This window comes from Chanodichthys erythropterus, chromosome 4 (genome assembly GCF_024489055.1).
Source record: "Chanodichthys erythropterus isolate Z2021 chromosome 4, ASM2448905v1, whole genome shotgun sequence".
Taxonomy (NCBI): domain Eukaryota; kingdom Metazoa; phylum Chordata; class Actinopteri; order Cypriniformes; family Xenocyprididae; genus Chanodichthys; species Chanodichthys erythropterus.
Window position 1 is genome coordinate 18296026 of NC_090224.1, and position 20890 is coordinate 18316915.

At 36.0% G+C, this 20890-nt stretch overlaps 2 protein-coding genes across 4 annotated transcripts; one reads left to right on the forward strand and one right to left on the reverse strand.

Moving 5' to 3' along the window:
• Nucleotides 1–453: 453 nt before the first annotated feature.
• On the forward strand, nucleotides 454–8042 carry gzf1 (GDNF-inducible zinc finger protein 1). Of its 2 annotated transcripts, none has more exons than XM_067383226.1 (6): nucleotides 454–496; nucleotides 1011–2299; nucleotides 4965–5059; nucleotides 5133–5300; nucleotides 5598–5755; nucleotides 6943–8042. In XM_067383226.1, the coding sequence occupies exons 2-6, from the start codon at nucleotides 1029–1031 to the stop codon at nucleotides 7621–7623; spliced, it is 2373 nt and encodes a 790-aa protein (XP_067239327.1). In that variant the 5' UTR covers nucleotides 454–496; nucleotides 1011–1028; the 3' UTR covers nucleotides 7624–8042. The 2 variants fall into 2 exon arrangements, with proteins under 2 accessions (XP_067239327.1, XP_067239328.1); XM_067383227.1 differs by lacking the exon at nucleotides 454–496 and adding an exon at nucleotides 659–722.
• Nucleotides 8043–8660: 618 nt separating this feature from the next.
• napbb (N-ethylmaleimide-sensitive factor attachment protein, beta b) lies at nucleotides 8661–17821 on the reverse strand. Of its 2 annotated transcripts, XM_067384353.1 has the most exons (11): nucleotides 17640–17821; nucleotides 16287–16366; nucleotides 15895–16011; nucleotides 12704–12750; nucleotides 12265–12342; nucleotides 12071–12126; nucleotides 11888–11972; nucleotides 11685–11789; nucleotides 11537–11605; nucleotides 10800–10850; nucleotides 9106–10340 (listed from the first exon to the last, which is right to left on the reverse strand). In XM_067384353.1, the coding sequence occupies exons 1-11, from the start codon at nucleotides 17735–17737 to the stop codon at nucleotides 10239–10241; spliced, it is 888 nt and encodes a 295-aa protein (XP_067240454.1). In that variant the 5' UTR covers nucleotides 17738–17821; the 3' UTR covers nucleotides 9106–10238. The 2 variants fall into 2 exon arrangements, with proteins under 2 accessions (XP_067240455.1, XP_067240454.1); XM_067384354.1 differs by lacking the exon at nucleotides 12704–12750 and having other exon boundaries at nucleotides 8661–10340; nucleotides 17640–17694.
• Nucleotides 17822–20890: the final 3069 nt, after the last annotated feature.

Sequence of the window (20890 nt, forward strand, 5' to 3'; positions counted from 1 at the left end):
CTGTGCTGTATATGCTATATACATGCTATATATATATATATATATATATATATATATATATATATATATATATATATATATATATATATATATGCATGCATATTATATGCATATTATGCATGAAGTATGAGGTCTTCAGTAATAAATAAAATAATAAAAATCAGACAAATCTTATCTATCCATACAAAACACAAACAATTACAAGTTAAAAAGCTTTAAATCAATTTTTTTTAAAAAGAGAGCAAATCTTATGTATTTTTAGAGTTTTACATGTACTTAAATAAAGTATGGTATTATTATTATATGGGAGGGATTTAACCGGATTTAACAGACAATGTAATAAAAAAATATGAATTAAGATAATCTTTAAAAGAAAAACTCAATTTCCCATGATGCCTTCTGCTCTAGTGTGCGGCGAATGCGCGTTCTACCGGAAATACTCTTGTTGTGCCTGTGGATTTGATTTGTACAGGGCTGTCGTTTTACTGGCCTTACGGTAAGAAATCTCCAGCCTGCAATGCAAACCCTCCTTTCACGGCATGTCACAGATGGATATTAAACATCTGATCTATTCACCTGTATTTCTCTCTTAAGTTACATTAGCACAGTTTCTGATATCTGAAGACAAAGCTAATGATGCTAACTGCTTTAGCGTCCCATTTTATTTTCTCTTGACGGTTTTTGCTTCAAAGCAGATGAATTAACAACATATAAATAATTATGTAAATAAAAGATATTTAAATGAGACTGCGAGATATATTGGTTTATATATATTTGGGGTTGTTACCATGACATACAAAGCTAAAGTTTAGCATGTAACGTTACAATAACTGGCTTAACATTAATGTAGCTATAAAAAAAAATATCTGCGTTGTTGTTTATCATAATATTAACTGCCTGTTTGTAAATAAAAATAAAAATGCATATATATATATATATATATATATAGATAGATATAGATATAGATAAATGTGTCTGTTAAACGACTTACCTTATTTATGTCGTGGCAGCTGCAGAAACCAGTGAAGATGAGTGATGGATTTGTTCAACTGCAATCCAGCTGTTACCATAAAAATCTGCTCAATGCCATGTGGAAGCTGAGGACCATGGGAAACCTGTGTGACATCACAGTGCAGGTAGACTTTCAAGGAGAGCTGGAGGAGTTTGAAGCCCATCAGGTGGTCCTCGCCGCATCCAGTGGTTACTTCAAATCCCATCTCTTAGCTAGTGACCAAGTGAAAAAGATTTTCCTGTGTGAAATTCCACCAAATGCATTTGCAAAATTCTTAGATTATGTGTATTCTGGGAAAATGGAGGTGGAAAAAAGTTACATCAGTACCGTATTACAAATGGCTAATCTCCTGAAGTGCCAAGACTTGGTGGATGCATGTGAGGCAGAAATTCCCAGCACTGTTTCAGCTGAATCTCTGCAGAAAGATGATGTGGATTCAAATACTTCAAGTACACAAGTCAAGACAAAACAAGAATGTGTGAAAAGAGCAATAAAGAGAAAAAAGACAGTGAAAGTGCCCGAAAATGTGAAGGAGACGGAAATGGACGTGCACGGCAGGAGAAGCAGTAGGTTAGCCGGTCGCAGAGTCTCTGTGGACTTCCCTCTGAAAAAGTCAAAGATACAAACAGAAACGTTTGACGAATCCGACACGGCAGCAGCAGAAGAACAGATGCCGCGTGATCCAGAGGCAGAACCATTACAGGATGCTTTGGGTGAAAAAGACACTTGCGATGACACTGGGTCCGAGTCACCTCACGATGAGGGACCTGAGGAAGACCCTCAAGAATCAGACTACCAGCCTATTGAGGAAATGGAAGAGGGTGACGAGGCAGATGAAGCAGAGAAGGAAATCAAGAAAGGAACTGCAAAGTACAGGTGTGAAAAATGCAGCCGCTCTTTCTACTACGAGAAGAGCTACATGAAACACTTGAAGGTCAGCCACGGGGTTCAAATGGACACCACGTTCCGCTGTGACATCTGCCAGCAGACGTTTGCCAACCGCTGCAATCTGAAAATCCACCAGAGGCACGTGCACAACGACGAGAGGCTCTTCCCCTGTGATATCTGCAACAAAACCTTCAAGCGCAAGAAGGACGTGACCCGCCACAGACGGCAGGTGCACGAGGGCGGCACGGACAGGCACTACTGCCACATCTGCGGCAAATCTCTGAGCTCCAAAACGGCCCTGACTCTGCATGAGAGGACGCATTCGGGGGACAAACCCTTCAAATGCGATGAGTGTGGATCCAGATTCTCCCAGAGTTCAGCCCTCAAGACACATCAAAGGTAATGGGATACACTAGTTTGGCTGATACAAGTGATTTGAACCCCCAAATCTCCTACCCTAAATATTAGGGTGTTAAAAACATGAATGCTACGTCAAATTGGCTTTTGTCAGTAAGCAACCGCTCGTTATTAGCCACACATATTAGCAACCTGTCCTGAAAACCTTAGCAGCTGTATAGCAACACCCTGGCAACAAGCCACAACACGCTACCATAATCGCAGCAAAATTTGCACAGGCATTGCTCACATTTTCCTCAGGAAAAAGTGGGAATCTAGTTTTTTTATTTTTTTATTTTATGGACCACAATATAATATAATATACAGTACAGTCCAAAAGTTTGGAACCACTAAGATTTTTAATGTTTTTAAAAGAAGTTTCGTCTGCTCACCAAGGCTACATTTATTTAATTAAAAATACAGTAAAAACTGTAATATTGTGAAATATTATTACAATTTAAAATAACTGTTTTCTATTTGAATATATTTCACAATGTAATTTATTCCTGTGATGCAAAGCTGAATTTTCAGCATCATTACTCCAGTCTTCAGTGTCACATGATCCTTCAGAAATCATTCTAATATGCTGATCTGCTGCTCAAGAAACATTTAATGTGTACAAAATATTTGTGTACAATATTTTTTTTCAGGATTATTTGATGAAGAGAAAGTTCAAAAGAACAGTGTTTATCTGAAATCTAATCTTTTGTAACATTATAAATGTCTTTACTGCCACTTTTGATTGATGCATCCTTGCTGAATAAAAGTATCTGTTTCTTTAATTTCTTAAAAAAATAAATAAATAAAAATTCTTACTGACCCCAAACTTTTGAACGGTAGTGTATAATGCTACAGAAGCTTTGTATTTCAGATAAATGCTGTTCTTTTGAACTTTCTATTCATCAAGGAATCCTGAAAAAAAAAGTACACAACTGTTTCCAACATTGAAAATAATCATAAATGTTTATTGAGCAGCAAATCAGCATATTAGAATGATTTCTGAAGGATCATGTGACACTGAAGACTGGAGTAATGATGCTGAAAATTCAGCTTTGATCACAGGAATAAATTACTTTGTCAAATATATTTAAATAGTACAGTTATTTTAAATGGTAATAATATTTCACAATATTACTGTATTTTTAATTAAATAAATGTAGCCTTGGTGAGCAGACGAAACTTCTTTTAAAAACATTAAAAATCTTAGTGGTTCCAAACTTTTGGACTGTACTGTATATATATATATATATATATATATATATATATATCATTTCATATAGTATGATGTCAATATTTTGACAAAAAATAGTGTTCACACCTGGTGAAAAACAAAAACCCTTCAAAATACATTTTAGAATACTAATGCAGAAAATGAAAAGTTGTGGAATTATCAGAGATTTCTGTCCCTCCATTGACAGACTACGCAGCTACCACTTTCTAGGTCCAGAAATGTAGTAAAGACATCATTAAAGTAATCCATGCAACTCCAGTGTTTTAACCTCAATTTATGAAACAATGCAATTTTTTTTGAGCAAACAAAGCACTCACTTCACTTCATAAAATTGAGGTTAAAGGGTTAGTTCACCCAAAAATGAAAATCCTGTCATTTATTACTTACCCTTATGCCGTTCTACACCCGTAAGACCTTCGTTCATCTTCGGAACACATATTTAGATATTTTAGTTGAAATCCGATGGCTCCGTGAGGCCTGCATAGGGAGCAATGACACTTCCTCTCTCAAGATCCATAAAGGTACTAAAAACATATTTAAATCAGTTCATGTGAGTACAGTGGTTCAATATTAATATTGTAAAGCGATGAGAATATTTTTAGAGCGCCAAAAAAAAACTAAATAACGACTTTAGTGATGGCCGCTTCACTGCTTCAGGAAGCATCGGAGCATAATGAATCAGTGTATTGAATCTGCTGTTCGGAGCGCCAAAGTCACGTGATTTCAGCCGTTGGCAGTTTGACACGCAATCTAAATCATCATTCGACACACTGATTCATTTGTGCTCCAATGCTTCCTGAAGCAGTGTTTTGAAATCGGCCATCACTATATAAGTCGTTATTTTGTTTTGTTTTTTGGCGCTCCAAAAATATTCTCATCGCTTTATAATATTAATATTGAACCACTGTACTCACATGAACTGATTTAAATAGGTTTTTTAGTACCTTTATGGATCTTGAGAGAGGAAATGTCATTGCTCCCTATGAAGGCCTCACTGAGCCATCGGATTTCAACTAAAATATCTTAATTTGTGTTCTCAAGATTAACGAAGGTCTTACGGGTGTGGAACGACATGAGGGTGAGTAATAAATGACAGAATTTTCATTTTTGGGTCAACTAACCCTTTAAACCACTGGAGTCACATGGATTACTTTAATGATGTCTTTACTACCTTTCTTTACTACCTTTCTGGGGATTTAAAGTGGTAGTTGACCTTCATTTTTGTTCAGAAGATGAGCGAATGTCTTACGGGTGTGGAATGACATGAGGGTGAGTAATTACTGACAGAATTTTCATTTTTGGGTGAACTAACCCTTTAAACATGGTGGTTAAAATTGCACATACTGAAATAGTCACATATATGTTATGCATCCTTAATGAACATTTTGGGTTTTGCATTAATTATTTATGCATTCTATCTTATATTTATATTTCCAGGATCCACACCGGTGAAAAACCTTTTGCCTGTGACCTCTGTGATGCCAGATTTACCCAGAACCACATGCTGTCTTACCACAGAAGATGCCACACAGGTGAGTGAACTGATTCTTGTTACTGAAAGAGAAATAATAGGATGGCAAAAGATAATGACTTCCTCTTCTCTAGGTGAAAAGCCGTTCATGTGTGAGAACTGTGGGAAGAGCTTTGCATCCAAAGAATACCTGAAACATCACAACAGAATCCATTCTGGATTCAGACCCTACAAATGTGAAACCTGCGGAAGAGCATTTGCTCAGAGGAACTCCCTCCACCAGCATATGAAAATACACACAGGTATCCTTCATAAGTAACTGAATATTGCTGTGCATTTCACTCAAGTAATGCAAAAATTGTCATTTTATATTGATAATATAAAATAGTGGGAAAAGCTGTTTGAAGAAAGACACCAATGTGCAATAAATAATTACATTAATTATAATTACAATAAATATAGTTCATTAGCATTACCATAGGCTGGTGATGATAAAGCAATGCACTACTGATGTACGGTCACAGGTTCGTGTTTATTTTACAATAGGGATGATCATTAAAAAAACAGAACTATCTGTTTTGACACTGCTTTCTTCACAGGTGAAAGGCCGTATCATTGTAAGGACTGTGATAAGCAGTTCACTCAACTCAACGCCCTGCAGAGACATCAGAGAATCCACACAGGAGAGAAGCCGTACATGTGCAGTATGTGTGGAAGAACGTTCACAGACAAATCCACCGTACGCCGACACACTATGGTAAAGAACCAGCTTGGTTTTATGAGTGGGGTTATAGTGCCTATAAAACATACATTCACGCCCATGGGCTTTCAGATCATTGCATTACAACATTAAATCATGATTTATTTAAGTATAAATGGTGCAAAAAGTCCAGAAAGGGCTGTAAGTATCTTTATAGGTTTCAGTATGCCAACTAAACCTGTTACTGTTTCCTAACTTTTGGAACAAATTAAAACTTATATTTAAAATCTGAAAAAGTATTTTTAAAGGGATAGCTCACACAAAAATGAAAATTATCCCATAATTTACTCACCCTCAAGCCATCCTATGTGTATATGACTTTCTTCTTTCAGTCAAACAGGATCGGAGTTATATGAAAAAATATCCTGGCTCTTCCAAGCTTTATAATGGGAGTGAATAGTAACCGATATTTTGAAGCCCAAAAAGTGCATCCATTCATCATAAAAGTAATCCATACGGCTCCGGGGGGTTAATAAAGGCCTTCTGAAGCGAAGCGATTTGTTTTTATAAGAAAAATATTTATATTTATAACTTTATAAACTTTAGGCTTCCATATGCAAGTCGATTCCCGCGGAAGAGTGAACTTTGAACTGACGTATTGACGAACACGAAAGCACGGAGGATGGAGCAAAACAAAACACTGGTCACGAATTATAAGTCTAAAATGAGAATTTTTAAAGAGACATGTCGGTGGAGCTTGAGTTTGTTGCCCAGCCCTATTTATTTGAACCACAAGAGACGTCTACTCTCACCTAAGCTTATGCTACTCCTACATCCTGCTTCATACGCCGAAACTCGACTTTCTTGTGAATGCGCTAACGGACGTTACCCGAAGCTGGTGATTATAGTCTATAAAGTTTTAAATATGGATATTTTTCTTACAAAAATGCATCGCTTCACTTCAGAAGGCATTTATTAACCCACTGGAGTTGAATGGATTACTTTTATGGAGGCTTCAAAATCCATTCACTCCCATTATAAAGCTTGGAAGAGCCAGAATATTTTTTAATACAACTCTGATTGTGTTTGACTGAAAGAAGAAAGTCATATACACCTAGGATGGCTTGATGGTGAGTGAATTATGGGATCATTTTCTTGGGTGAACTATCCCTTTGAGTTAGTAGGGATTTAGTGGTGTGCATTGAATTGGGACTTAATATAATCAAACTTTTTTGATATTGCAGACTCATGACAAACAAACTCCATGGAAGAACTTCCTGGTTGTTTTGGAGGGAAATGTTGAAGACAGAGTCAAGAAATCTAAAGGCTCTTCTCAGAAAAAGGACAAGGCAGCGGCTGCTGTTCCCGAAGCACAGGCTCATCAGAGCGACATAGGGAAGCCCCAAGAAGTGGTGGCTGTGTCCGGTGAGCCCGTGACCATTTCTGGAGACTGGGCCGGACCTGGAACCATCGCGCTGGTCAGCCACTCAGCCCTGGGCGGTCTCACGGTCATCCAGACCGAAGTGCCCGTGGGCACACAACTGCAGCCGTTAGTCACCACGGACGGCACCAGCGTTATATCTCTGGATGCTTCTGCAGTTGGGATGCCCGTCACCGTTCCCTTTTCCATCCCCATTTCGGTCGCGCATTCCATCAGCGTTTCGTCATCGATATCCGGTTCTTTGCCCATCACAGTCACCGGTCACGTTTCAGATGCCATATTGGCTCCAGCAACGACTGCTGCAGCATCAGGAGTCGATGAAACAGAGAACGTTCTGGCTTCGGCTGCAGCTGAAGAGTGTGTAGCGGTCCAGTCTGTTATGGTAGGAGAGACAGACTGTGCAGACACCCAAGTCGACAAACTCATTCAAACTGCAGATGCTTCAAACGGCATAGAAATCTCAGAAGGAGAGGGTGCCGAGTAGACGATATCAACTTCAGTTTCAAAAACTCGTCAGAATCAATCAGTTGTAAATACTTTATGAAGGATATCAAAATGTTCATTTACAGTCTTGATTTGGTGCCGTGATTGGAGAAAATCATCTATATTGTGTGTAACTTGTAAAGTTCTTAAATCGCAATGTTAAATTCTTCTTTGGTTTGTTTCTGACAACATCAAATACGATTTCCCCTTCAATTTCTAGGGAACGTCTTGTCATTAAATTGTTTTTTTGTGTTTCTTGTAAAACCAAATATTTGCTTTATAATGCTTTTCATTGATATTTATTATTCTCAACACTACAAGTACACCTTTCAAATGATAATGCTTCCTTTTTAGTATACTACAATCATGTGTATAATGATTTGCAACCATGAAAACACTCCTTCAAGTCATTTAATAAAGTGTCTACTGAATTCAGCTTCCTTTTTGTCTTTTAGATCAAGAGATGCCCAAACCAGGGCCCGTAGGCAAAAGTTAACCCATGAAGACCTTAAAAAAAAAAAAAAAAAAAAAAAAAAGCCATTGAAGCATATAATTAGTAAGGTTTAAAACATTTTTTTTTTATTATTTTGGATTGATATGTTGAGAATTTTTTTTTTGAAATAAATGAATACTTTTATTCAAAATTACTTTTAAAAGTAATGCATTACAATATTGCATTACTCCCTAAAAAAGTAACTAATTGCGTTACTTCATTACTTTTTATGAAAAGTAATGCGTTACTTTACTTTTGCATTACTTTTTCTCACCAGGGCTGGGCTTGCTTGTTTTTTAATAACAACAAAAAAGATATATTTTTGGCAAAAAGGCCCTTTCACACCAAAAGTGAAATAAATAAGCCTCAGGCTGAAGGAAAAGCATATTTAAGGGCGCAGCTCAAACAAACCTCTCGGCTGTGCTGCCATTCTGGATTCAGGAAAAATAGGATACAGGAGAAGGAAGCTCTAGTTCTTATTTCTAAATCTAATCTAAAGTATTTTTTGCTTATTAGTATGGTTGAATTAGGCATATTGAAGGTCAGCAGCAAAGACATTGGTGTTAATAATTGAGATTAAATACATAAAGTATATTTGTTAAATTTAATATAGTTAATTATTAAAGGTTTGCAAATATTCTGAGATTGCATTTCACTGTTTTTATTCATTTTGAGGAATACTGAATGTTTTCCTGCAAGTGAGATGAGTAAATGTTCACATTTAGTCTAGAACTACAATAACCATCATGCTTACACAGCGCACACAACACCCTCTGCACTTTATTTCTCTCAACATGGGGAGTCAATAAATGTGAAAAAGTAACTTGCATTACTTATTTGAAAAAGTAACTTATATTTTGTTGTAAATTGAAAAAGTAATGTGTTACTTTACTAGTTACTTGAAAAAGTAATCTGATTACGTGACTTAAGTTACTTGTAATGCGTTATCCCCAACACTGCTTGCCACAATGCAGTATTTAGGCAGAAACCAACAGAACTGAATCATGTAGCCATTTCAGTACTGGTTTTTATTTCTGCACATTCTCACAGACATTCAAAGACATCAGTTGCTCTGTGGGAAAGTACATCGTTTGGTACGCTTTCATGGCTTCTTAAAAACTCTAGAGTATGGTAAAATACAGACGTCACGACACGTGAAACACAGAATGACATGCGCTGCTGAAGACCACAGGAGTGGAGAGTAACATGAGCTTTGCATTCACAACACGACACACACAGAGAGCATGTTAATAAAGGTTATACAAGGATTTTATAAACACATCAATTTCTGAACTGATGGAGATGGTGATTTAACGCTGTAAAAAATATATAGTTAAATGGATTTTTTGATTAATATTAATAGAGTAATAATATATTTTTAATATTTATGACTAATTATAATATCATTAGACTAATTATAACATTTAAGATAATAATTAAATTAAATAAATAAACATTTAAGAAAACAATCCAAAAGTAAAATTTCAAAGAGTGGATAAAAAAAAGAAATCATTTCCATCCGGTATGACACGATAAAGACATTTTTGTAGGAATTTAAATTCCCATTCAAAATGGTGGATTATGGGAAACTCTCAGTGCTGCATGAATGTCTGGTGTTACTTGAACACCGATTAAAATTAAACATGAGCTGCATTTTGAGGCCTGCATGCCAACTAGTGTAAGCAGACTACAAAAACTGCACAAATAAAAACAACATAAAAGGTCAATGTCTAAATAATACTAATCAAAATACACAATCCTGCTGCACCGACTCAATAATTAATAATCTGTACAATTCATGCAGCTCTAGCACATTGCAATTCAGTGACTGTTGCAAAAGAACCCGAGGACTATCCTCAAATCTCCGTGTTTCCAGAAATACCCTCGTAACGCACCAGGGAAACCAGAGCAGATCTTTGAACTGCAGTGCCAAATTTTGATATGTGCTATATTATATAACTGGATATCAATGTTAACAGTACAGGCTTATAAGTATATTCTCTAGAAATGCTGCTGCAATACATTTTGACATACTGTTTTGGGAAACCTGGACTAGGCCATTGCACAAAACTGCTGTGAAATGGAAGTGGGGGAAGAGGGTGCCATGCAGTGGGTGGTCCAGATCATTTTAGGTCGCCCTCATCGCCCTGAATAGTCTTCTTGATCCGCAGAAGCATGGTGGTGTGCCACTGGTCCAAGCGTGAGATGGAGTCAAACTCCTTCACCTGAAAGATGGAGAGGATAAACTCTTATCATATGGAGGAACTGTGGAAGACTGAACTCAATACAGGGCTATTAGCATTAACTATAACTTAAAACATTTCTGTTCATTGAAATAAAGCTGAAATAAAACAAATATTAGTCGAAAACAATTTGAAATGTTGCCTTGGCAATAAACAAATAAGTTTGGGTTGAAGCACTAAAATTATTAACTCGAAAGGAGTAAAAACTAAAACTAATATAATAAATTAGTCCTAAATAGCAATATTTATAAAAAAAAATAACAAAATTACTAAAGATAGTGTCACCAAAAGGAATTGCAAAAATGAGGACCAAGTAGACAGTCCCGACCCAGACTCATGCCATTGGTTTAAGAAAAAAAATCAATTAAATTAAATTTTTAAGTATAAAATGGAAAGATATCATGGATTTTCTTTTAACGATGCTGACAGTAAAAGTCTCACCGCTTCTGTGAAAGCCTCAGCGTTTTGCTCCTCATGGGCCTCTAGAAGTTTCTGTAAGGACAAAAAGTCTTATAATTACACAATAATGAATATAAATTTTTGATGTGGTGCAAAACTTGATGTTTACAGCTCAATGACCATTTCAGTGATGGGGAACGTTCTTTGCTCGCTTTCTCTATATAATTTATTCCCAATTTGGAAACAGTTATTCTTTTTGAATGCTATGAAGATAACCAATGTGAATCTTGATTTTTCTAAAACAATAAATGATTCTCCGGTTGCATTGCCTGTGTAGAATATGCCGTTTTTCCACAAACAAAACGTTTGTAATGTATTCTGTTGATAGACCTCATTATTAAAATATCAAGGGCAATAATCCACAATAATAATAGTGCAGCCTTAACCTGTAATAAGTTCCTATTTTTTAATTTCATAATTATGACTCTGCATAGCCATACTGTACACGGCAATGACATGTGATGTCTATGCAAGCGGATGCGCGGAGGTATGGAAAATTTTGACAGCCATGTAGGATATCGTATCATTGCATTCAGATTTTTGGTCCTGAGACTTCCACATAAGTATATGCACATGGTTTAATATAAAATATTTCTGACCCTGTCCTGTCAGATATGGTTTGAGTCCTTCAATGCAAGTAGACTGCTTTACCCACTAGTCTAATCAACCCTGATTAAAAATGTGTTTTTATATACATCACAAACTCTATAATCACAAACCTTCATAAGTTTGCATTCTCTTGAATCCGAGAAGGCTGGAAACATCTCTTCATACTTTTCAATAGCGATCTACAACAGAAAAGAAAATCATACATGTCATCTGTATAAGTTCTTGTATCATTCAGCGCATCCTCGATCGACAACTGACCTTTGCGTTTAGCTCATCCACGATGAAGTGACACAAAGAAGCTTTGAAGAAATATTCTTTGGCGCTGTATTTCAGAAGGGGATTGTCCATGGTGTTGGTTCCAACCTGTTCAAACACACAGACAGAAATTCCCGAGTGATTTAGCAACAGCGGGTGAGCGAGTAATGTTGGAAGAATCTGCAGGAGATCGACAGATGGCATACCTGCTCGTAAATCTCTATTGCTTTCGGGTACTGTTCTAACTGAGCGCTGTATGAAGCCACCTTCAGCAGACACTTGTTTGCAGAGCTGTAAATTAAGGACCATATCAAAGCTTAAACTTACATACAAAATGCCTTAATAATAAAACCTGGGGAAAAACACAAGACCTTGACTATTTGGCTTACCTGTTTGATTCCTCTCCTTTGTAATAGTCAGCCGCTTGTTCATAATGTGCAATCGCCTTTGATCAACCAGAAACAGAATCAATTTTGTAGTTTTAAGAATTCAGTGTCCTACAGAATAAATCTGTCCTACATTCTCAGTATATGCCACATAAATAAGATGCACCTTCGGGTTACACCAAATGACATTTTTGTACCTTCTCAATGTCCACCAGCTCTGACTCGTACACCTCAGCGATTGTGATATGATGCTTGGCTGCGATGGTGAATCTTCCCTGAGGACAGAACAGAGAAGACATTAAAAAAATGATTATCAACCAAATATTTCATTCAGTAACCATCAAGCTTTTCTAATATATTTATATATATCTACAACGTTTGTGGATTATACAGATTATAAGTCTCATCTAGTGACTTTATGAATTCTCCTAGATTTTGGAAGGAAGAGAAATGCTTTACTGTCTTATTATTCTGTTCAAATGCTCTTTGGGAGTTTTGCCTGTAATAGTAGGTGAATTGCTGGACAGTTAAAAAGTGAATTGCAGTTTAAAATGCTCCCAGATGAAACACAGAACAGAAACAGCCTGACTGAACATTATATGAACTATGATTTTGACTGCTATAAAAACATCTTACCATGTCTGTGTAAATATCAATGGCTGCGTTTAAGCACTTGATAGCCTCTAATCGCAAGCATTAAAGAGAAGGAGGAGGAAGAGTTAGACAGTCAGACTTATGATCAATGATATGGAAATAAAACAATTTATTGACTTCTAAGGGTATTTTTTGTCTATTCAGTGATTTACTCTTTAATCTGAGTAATAATATATATATATTCACATTATATTATCATATATTATTATATTGATTTTTTAATAAACTGTATATGAAGAGTTCAGATGCAAAAGGCTCTAAGTGCCATCTGAAATTTTCTTCTAAAATGAGCACTTTTATCAAGCTCGTATGTTTAGGTTCAGTAATTTCACTTTAATGGCAATTAATAGGTCCTCATTGCCATTAAAGTAAAATAACTGAACATAACTAAATAACTAAGTCTTCATATGCAAAATTCACTAATATTTCATGCACTCACCCTCAAGTTGTTCGAAACCTGTATTAATTTCTTTCTTTTACTGAACACAAAAGAAGATGTTTTGAAGAATGTGGGTAACCAAACAGTTTCTGGTCCCCGCTGACTTCCATAGTATTCTTCAAAATATCTTCCTTTATGTTCGGCACGAGAACTTCATGCAGGTTTAGCACAACTTGAGGTTGAGTAAATAATGACAATTTTCATTTTTGGGTGAACCATCCCTTATACCATATAGAGTCAGAGGACAGTGTTCATTGTCTGAGCTTCACTGTTCTGATGTTCTTCAAACCTCAGTGTTGTTATTGTTAATTAAACTATTAAAAATTTGTTTCATCAATTTAAATATTATAAACAAGAAAAAAAACTTTAAATTAAATAGAAATATTAAAAATAAATAACACAAATGACAAAATCACATAAAACTACTAAAACCATAATTTAAAAATTAAAACTGAAAACTAATTTAAAGTATTAATGTACTACAATATATAATACAGTATATAACGCTAAAACAACAATGTTCAGTTCAAACAGAAACAACTGCATAAAATGAGATTCATTTAGTACACTATATAACTTTTTTTCCCTCTAGCCGTTAAAAAAACAAAACTGCATGCATTTTGCGGAAGAACATTGTTTTGTCTGTGCTAAATATGGTTATCATACTGCTCATAAAACATTCACTACTAGGCTTAAGAGATATAACCAGGTTAGATGGAAAGGATCTCAAGCTGAAGACATTAATGTAGCTTTACCCATTAATAGCCATAATGAACATAAATCAACAACCATAATGAAATAACCCTTCACAATAGATAATGCTGTACAATGAACTCTGTTAGAGGCAATTTATCTGTTCAATAAAATACTTGACTCAATACCTTACAACATTTCAAATCTCTCAGTTCTCAACATCTCAGAAAAGCCCATGTTGATTCTTGTTTTATTACAAACTCTGTTGCTTTTTCTTTTTCCCAGCAGACTCTCCTCTTTTTTTCTCCAGAGATTGGAGGTTTAGCTTCTCCATGTCAACCTTTCTCACTTACACCACTCCCACATCATACACGCATCAAAGTAGCCAGAGCAACTTTTCTCCATTTACAGATATGACAAGACAAATACAGGTGAATGACGCAAGTAGGCAATTTCATGCTAGGTCTAAAATATAAACAATTGTAATTAGCAGTGCTCTCAAGTTTTGGAGACAGGCAAGAGTGACATCTCCACCCCTTCAGATGACTTTGAATATAGTGCACGAAACTTAATTGGTGCTAATCTACTTACTTTGCTCTATGACTCCCACTTTTGCCATATATAGGAGCGCAATTATCATACTGTAATTTAAATATCGCGTCATATCCATATTCATATTTTGAGACTGGACCAATTAGAATGTGGCCGGCCGCCACAGTCTAGTCAATGTATGGGAAACAATGATCCATGGCCAGGATATAAAATGTGACATAATTTTAAAAGTAACCTATAACATCGACGATGCAATACACTTTCATTTATTTAGTACTAATAAAATTATTAAAACTACTTGGAGAGAGAGATGTTTAATGTAACAAAATGTCAGTCATCGTGTGATAGCAAAATATAACTAGGTCTAGACTACTTGTTCTGAGCAGGTGTCAATGAACAGGCTGTAAAACTGTCTAAGTTCACACTCATGAAAAACTGAAGCTGATTATCTTATTATCTAACAGCAGTCAAGTTGTCATTGTTTGTGTCAAACAAGTTGTGAATTTGTTGTAACATTAAAACAAGAGATCATGACTTATTCTGTGCTCAAAGTGATGCTCAGAGCTCCAGTGTTTTCCTCTGTGGGTGAACGAGGATGATGGTGAACAATTCCAGGATATGTTTTTTTTTCATTGGTTGTTGCGTTAAATCTTACCCAGATACAATAGTGCTATTTTCTGATTGGCTATTGTGTTGCCTCTTTCTTTTTTTTTTTAAATTGGCTGATAAGTGGCAGGTTCGAGACGCGCTTGATTCCTTCCCGGTTCCAGAGAGAGCGGCGCGGCCAGATACATTTTGGGCGCTGCGGCATATTAAATATATGATAAATAGTTTTTCTGTGTGAGAAATACAATGTGTGGCGGGAGTGCGTGGCAAAAGACCGAAATGAGTGACTGTCACGCTCAATTTGTGACACTTGAGAGCCCTGTAATTAGGGCTGGGCGTAGTTCACTGACAAGCCACGCAATATCGCGTTCATTATCGAAGGCGATTCATCTGCGATAATGAACGCGATATTGCGTGGCTTATCAGTGAACTACGGCTCTGTCTATTAAATGCCGCTCCATTTGAAAGCAGGTGATGGCGATTTAGCAGTAATCAGGGAACCGGCTTTACCGACGAAATGCGCGTGACAATTGCATGCGATATATATTGCCCAGCCCTAATTGTAATAGGCTACTACAGTAAATCCGGGTAAGACAAAAACAGGTTCTGGAAGAAGGACTGATGATGTATTGACTTATTTTTTAAATGTTATCAATTTTGACAAAAAAAATAAAAATAGTTACGTACTGTACCTTTAATGAATCCAGTAAGAAATAAAGTGATAGGATGAACTGATTCTTAGAGATTTGGTTTAAGAACACATTTAGGATTATGTCAGGCCTCATACAGTATATTCATCATGAGATGCATCAACATCTGCTCATTCAGAATAAATCAGCTCTGTGTTTGTCATGAAACTAGGAGTTATCATCTGTGTCCTCACCATGTGGATCTGCCTTCTTGAAGGCGTTTCCCGCATCAACGTAGCTGGTGGCCGAATCGTGCTTATTCTGAAGCTGCATGTGAAGTCTGGCCGCCTGACAGAAAGCATTGCCTGCAGCTGGATACAAACACACAAACCTCATCAGTGCAATATGAATATATAATAAACATATAATACATCCTGTAAATTAGAAACAAAGCCATTTTAATATTAAAGATAACACGATAATAATTTGCATTAATGAGATAATCATTCAGAAATTAGCAGTGGTTAGTGGCCATTCAAACAATTTGAATGTGTGTTACATAATAATGATTTTTAAGCATTATATAATACAATAATGATTGTTAAAGATGAAGTATGTAATTCCTGCACCACTAAAAAGCACATACCACTCCAGTTTTTGGCCATTTTGAACATGTTGGCCGCTCTGGCGTACATCTCACAAGCCTCTTCCACTTTGTGATTTCCCCTGAAAGATGTGAGAAAATTCAGATTTTTTCCACCCATTTTAATATCTTAAAATTATAATGATTGCCTAATAAATCTATAAGCCAGAAGTTAAATCGTTAGCCTCATAGCATAATTGCCTAAGTCATTTTTGGCCAAATTGTGATATCTGCCTTTGAAATATGATCTGGGCAATTATGCTATGAGGCTAATGAAATGATTTATAAATATTGATCAGGATTTACAAGCAAAATTTGATTGTATATATATTATTGGGTTAAGTTAGAAAAGTAAAGCTGGTAATAAACAGAAAGGCCTAGATAGCTTGTGTCCTGGTGGAAATATTCAATTGGGTCAGTTTTTGAAGTGCCTCATATCATATTAATCAAACCAATTCAAATTAAATCCATTTCCAACATACTAGGTCAGAGCTTGTTTACTATAAATAGAACATCTCACTTTTATGTTGCTGTCAACACTGGGCTCTCTTACAACTACTTTAATCGGCCGTTCTTTTAATAAATGTTAACTTTTAAAATAAGCTACAAGTCTAACTTGAATTATTAAAAAATAAGTACACTTAATAAATACTGAACTAGCAACACATATCTTGTTTTACAATAGCTTTAACTGTAAGCTATTATTAAATTACATAAATAGATAATTCATATTATATATATATATATATATATATATATATATATATATATATATATATATATATATATATATATATGCCACTTTTATTATTTTTCCTTTATAAACTGTATACTTTTATTCAGTATGTAAAAGTGTCATGACGTTCCTACTCGAATGCATTAACTAATAATATTTTGGGCATTGTGGTGGTACCATAAGACTGTGTTTCTTAATATTATTATAATGATATAAAAACAAAATGAATGTAAATACCGCAGCCACTGCGCCACTAATGCGCCAAACACAGAACACTTCACTTACTGGTCCAGTCATGCAATCACATCAAATATTATTGCTATTATTTGTTTTATTGTTAAGTCATTATGATTATTGCAAAGAAATTCAACTATCATTTATAATAAACAAGCCTTTTTTCTAGCGATTGATGCGCAAAGCGGCCTGTAACAGCTTGGCTCCGTTGTACAATGAAATTCATATATATTTGTAGTTTTTATGCATTAAAACTTTGCGTTATCTAGTAAACCCGAAGCCAAAGCTTGAAAACATGATCATATTGTTTTATACGTTATATACTGTTTTAATGGACTAGCAGAATGGTCGGATAAATAGGGAAGGAAGCATCTGTTTAATCTTACCCAAACATTCCTCCTAAAAAAGAGCCGGAAGACTTCACTTTCTTATCGGCGTCAGCCATAAGCTGAATTGCCTCCTTTTCTTTCCCGGAATTGTCCATTACTTCTCTTGTTAAATTAACAAATAAACACTAAAATCTGTATTCGCTTATCTGCTAGCTTCTCTCGCACTCTGTCACTATGGCAGCGGGGGATTACTGTCATTGCGTTTATTAAGCGTGGGCGTACAGGACGCTCGATCGAGGAATTATGGGATTTTGAGTTCTGAGACGCACTGAAAAGAACTTCCTTTGAAGAGAATCGAACACAAATAACTACAACTCCCATACACAAACATAAACGCGCGTTACGTAATATTGCAATTATCTTATATCGAAATCATTGTACCCTCTCTTTTATAAATTTTGAGTTATAATAACAATTTTAGCTAAACAATATTTGAATGAATTGTTTTCACTTTAATTAGATTTGTGGTTTAGTGTAGTTAGTGTATGTGAGGAACGGATAAGCATTGTAGGCTGATTTTTTGGGGTTTGCACAGCTCAAATACAATTTGCATATATAGAGAACATGCTTTATTGATGATTAATCAGCAACAAGCTTCTGCACTGCCACTGCAGAATATTATGATGAAAAATAAAAGGATCTTTCCATACTGAGCACTAGATGGCATTGTAGATCACCAGACTAGTTCACTACAAGGAGTCAAGGGCTGAAATGTTGAAAGTAGCTCAGTGTTAGTTTGCATGGGCCATTGGCCAGACAAATGTAAAAATACAAGCTTTTAACAGTACCTGACATAGTGTGCATATCTTCAAGTTGTAAAGAAACAGGCAGAACTTTAAAGTAGCGTGTAGCAGACTATTAAAACTCAAAGTAGAACTCAACCACAAAGTACAACAAAAGCACCACACCTTTCCTCTGTTTATATAAAATTGTCATGGAAGGGTGGTTAGTTTCCGTTCCTCTGCTCTCTTTTTTTGCAGCAATGTGTGGAAAACAATGACAGGTTATTGTTTCAAAACCTCGGGCATTATAAGTGACCTCAGAATGTAGGACGGTCGCTCACTATTGTTTGAGACACAGCCAGTAGATAGGAGCAGCTTTGCTGGTGATTTTCCTTTGCTGCTTATATGTATAAGGTGGGAGAACAAATAGAAAGTGCTTACCTGCACAATGTTAAATATTAATGAACACGGCCACAGCTGCAGAGTGACATTATTCATCAAAAGCCGTTTCAGATAAAAGAGTATTTCAACATGAAACATTTAAATGCCACATCTACACTGTGTGCAGAATTATTAGGCAAGTTGATTTTCTGATCATATTTTTTTTCCCAAGCACATTTTACCAATTCCAATCCACATCAATCTTAATAACTACTATTAATATTGTTTTTAATCATTTATAAGTTATATATAATTGTTCATGAAGGCTGGAAATGAAGAATGCCCTATATTCAGGTGTGCAGAATAATTAGGCAGGGTTTCTTTTACAGATAAAATGAGCCAAAAAAGAGATTTAACTCAGACTGAAAAGTCAAAAATTATTAAATACTCATGAGAAGGACGCAATACTAATGTAATACTAGAAATTGCAAAGTTAAAGCATGACCATTGGACAGTGAAATGCTCATTGGGTCAGCGGGGTCATACAAAAACAGCTGGAGAAGAAAAGACACGTTAACTGCAAAATAATTAAGAATTAAGGTGAAGAATTAAGTGTGAAACCATCAGGAACCCTTTAGTCTCCAGCACCACCATTTCCCAGTACTGAAACCTACCTGGAGTCTTCAGAAGTGTGAGGTGTCAGGATCTCAGAGACTTAGATTAGCTAAAGAATCCTAAAAAATGACCCGCTCTTTATAAGAATCACAAGCTGAAGTGTTATAAAGTACATGAAGACTGGGTTTTTATAGGCCTTATAGACACTTGAGAGCTTGAGAGTGACTCCTGAAGGACCAGCACCACATCCTCTTGTACCACTGTTTGAAGAATTTATCTTCCAGAATCTGGCAGTAAGTTTTGGAAGATCATTTAGTCCATCTCTGCAAGATGGACATTTCAGGATAAGAGATGGACTAAAAGTGAACTCCCACACCTTACTGCCAGATTCTGGAAGATAAATTCTTCAAACAGTGGTACAAGAGGATGTGGTGCTGGTCCTTCAGGAGTCACTCTCAAGCTGTCTGTCTATAAGGCCTATAAAAACCCAGTCTTCATGTACTTTATAACACTTCAGCTTGTGATTCTTATTAAGAGCGGGTCATTTTTTAGGATTCTTCACCTAACCTAAGTCTCTGAGATCCTGACACCTCACACTTCTGAAGACTCCAGGTAGGTTTCAGTACTGGGAAATGGTGGCGCTGGAGACTAAAGGGTTCCTGATGGTTTCACACTTAATTCTTCACCTTAATTCTTAATTATTTTGCAGTTAACGTGTCTTTTCTTCTCCAGCTGTTTTTGTATGACCCCGCTGACCCAATGAGCATTTCACTGTCCAATGGTCATGCTTTAACTTTGCAATTTCTAGTATTACATTAGTATTGCGTCCTTCTCATGAGTATTTAATAATTTTTGACTTTTCAGTCTGAGTTAAATCTCTTTTTTGGCTCATTTTATCTGTAAAAGAAAACCTGCCTAATAATTCTGCACACCTGAATATAGGGCATTCTTCATTTCCAGCCTTCATGAACAATTATATATCACTTATAAATGATTAAAAACAATATTAATAGTAGTTATTAAGATTGATGTGGATTGGAATTGGTCAAATGTGCTTGGGAAAAAAATATGATCAGAAAATCAACTTGCCTAATTATTCTGCACACAGTGTAGTTTCCTTACATGAGGTCAGCTTACTGTAACATTTACAATCATCCTGTATAAAAGATAATTTGAGAAAAATTGTTCATTGTTGCTGAAAACCTTTCTGTGCTGGCCTGCTATGATTTGAGATGTAAAACCAAAGTCATACATCGATCAGGCATAACATTATGAGCACTGACCGGTGAATGAATCACCCTGATTATCTCTTCATCACGGCATCTGTTAGTGGGTGGGATATATTTGGCAGCAAGTGAATATTTTGTCCTCAAAGCTGATGTGTTAGAAGCAGGAAAAATGGGCAAGTGTAAGTATTTGAGAGAGTTTGACAAAGGCCAAATTGTGATGGCTAGACGACTGGGTCAGAGCATCTCCAAAACTGCAGCTCTTGTGGGGTGTTCCCGGTCTGCAGTGGTCAGTATCTATCAA

Bases quoted from the DNA above. Each gene is read 5' to 3' on its own strand.
- gzf1 (XM_067383226.1), top strand. From the start codon at position 1,029: ATGAGTGATGGATTTGTTCAACTGCAATCCAGCTGTTACCATAAAAAT. The intron at 5,301-5,597 runs GTATCCTTCATA...CTTTCTTCACAG, and splicing joins GCATATGAAAATACACACAG to GTGAAAGGCCGTATCATTGT. The intron at 5,756-6,942 runs GTAAAGAACCAG...TTGATATTGCAG, and splicing joins CCGTACGCCGACACACTATG to ACTCATGACAAACAAACTCC.
- napbb (XM_067384353.1), bottom strand. From the start codon at position 17,737: ATGGACAATTCCGGGAAAGAAAAGGAGGCAATTCAGCTTATGGCTGAC. The intron at 16,012-16,286 runs GTATGTGCTTTT...GTTTGTATCCAG, and splicing joins AATGGCCAAAAACTGGAGTG to CTGCAGGCAATGCTTTCTGT. The intron at 10,851-11,536 runs GTTTGTGATTAT...TTGTCCTTACAG, and splicing joins GAGAATGCAAACTTATGAAG to AAACTTCTAGAGGCCCATGA.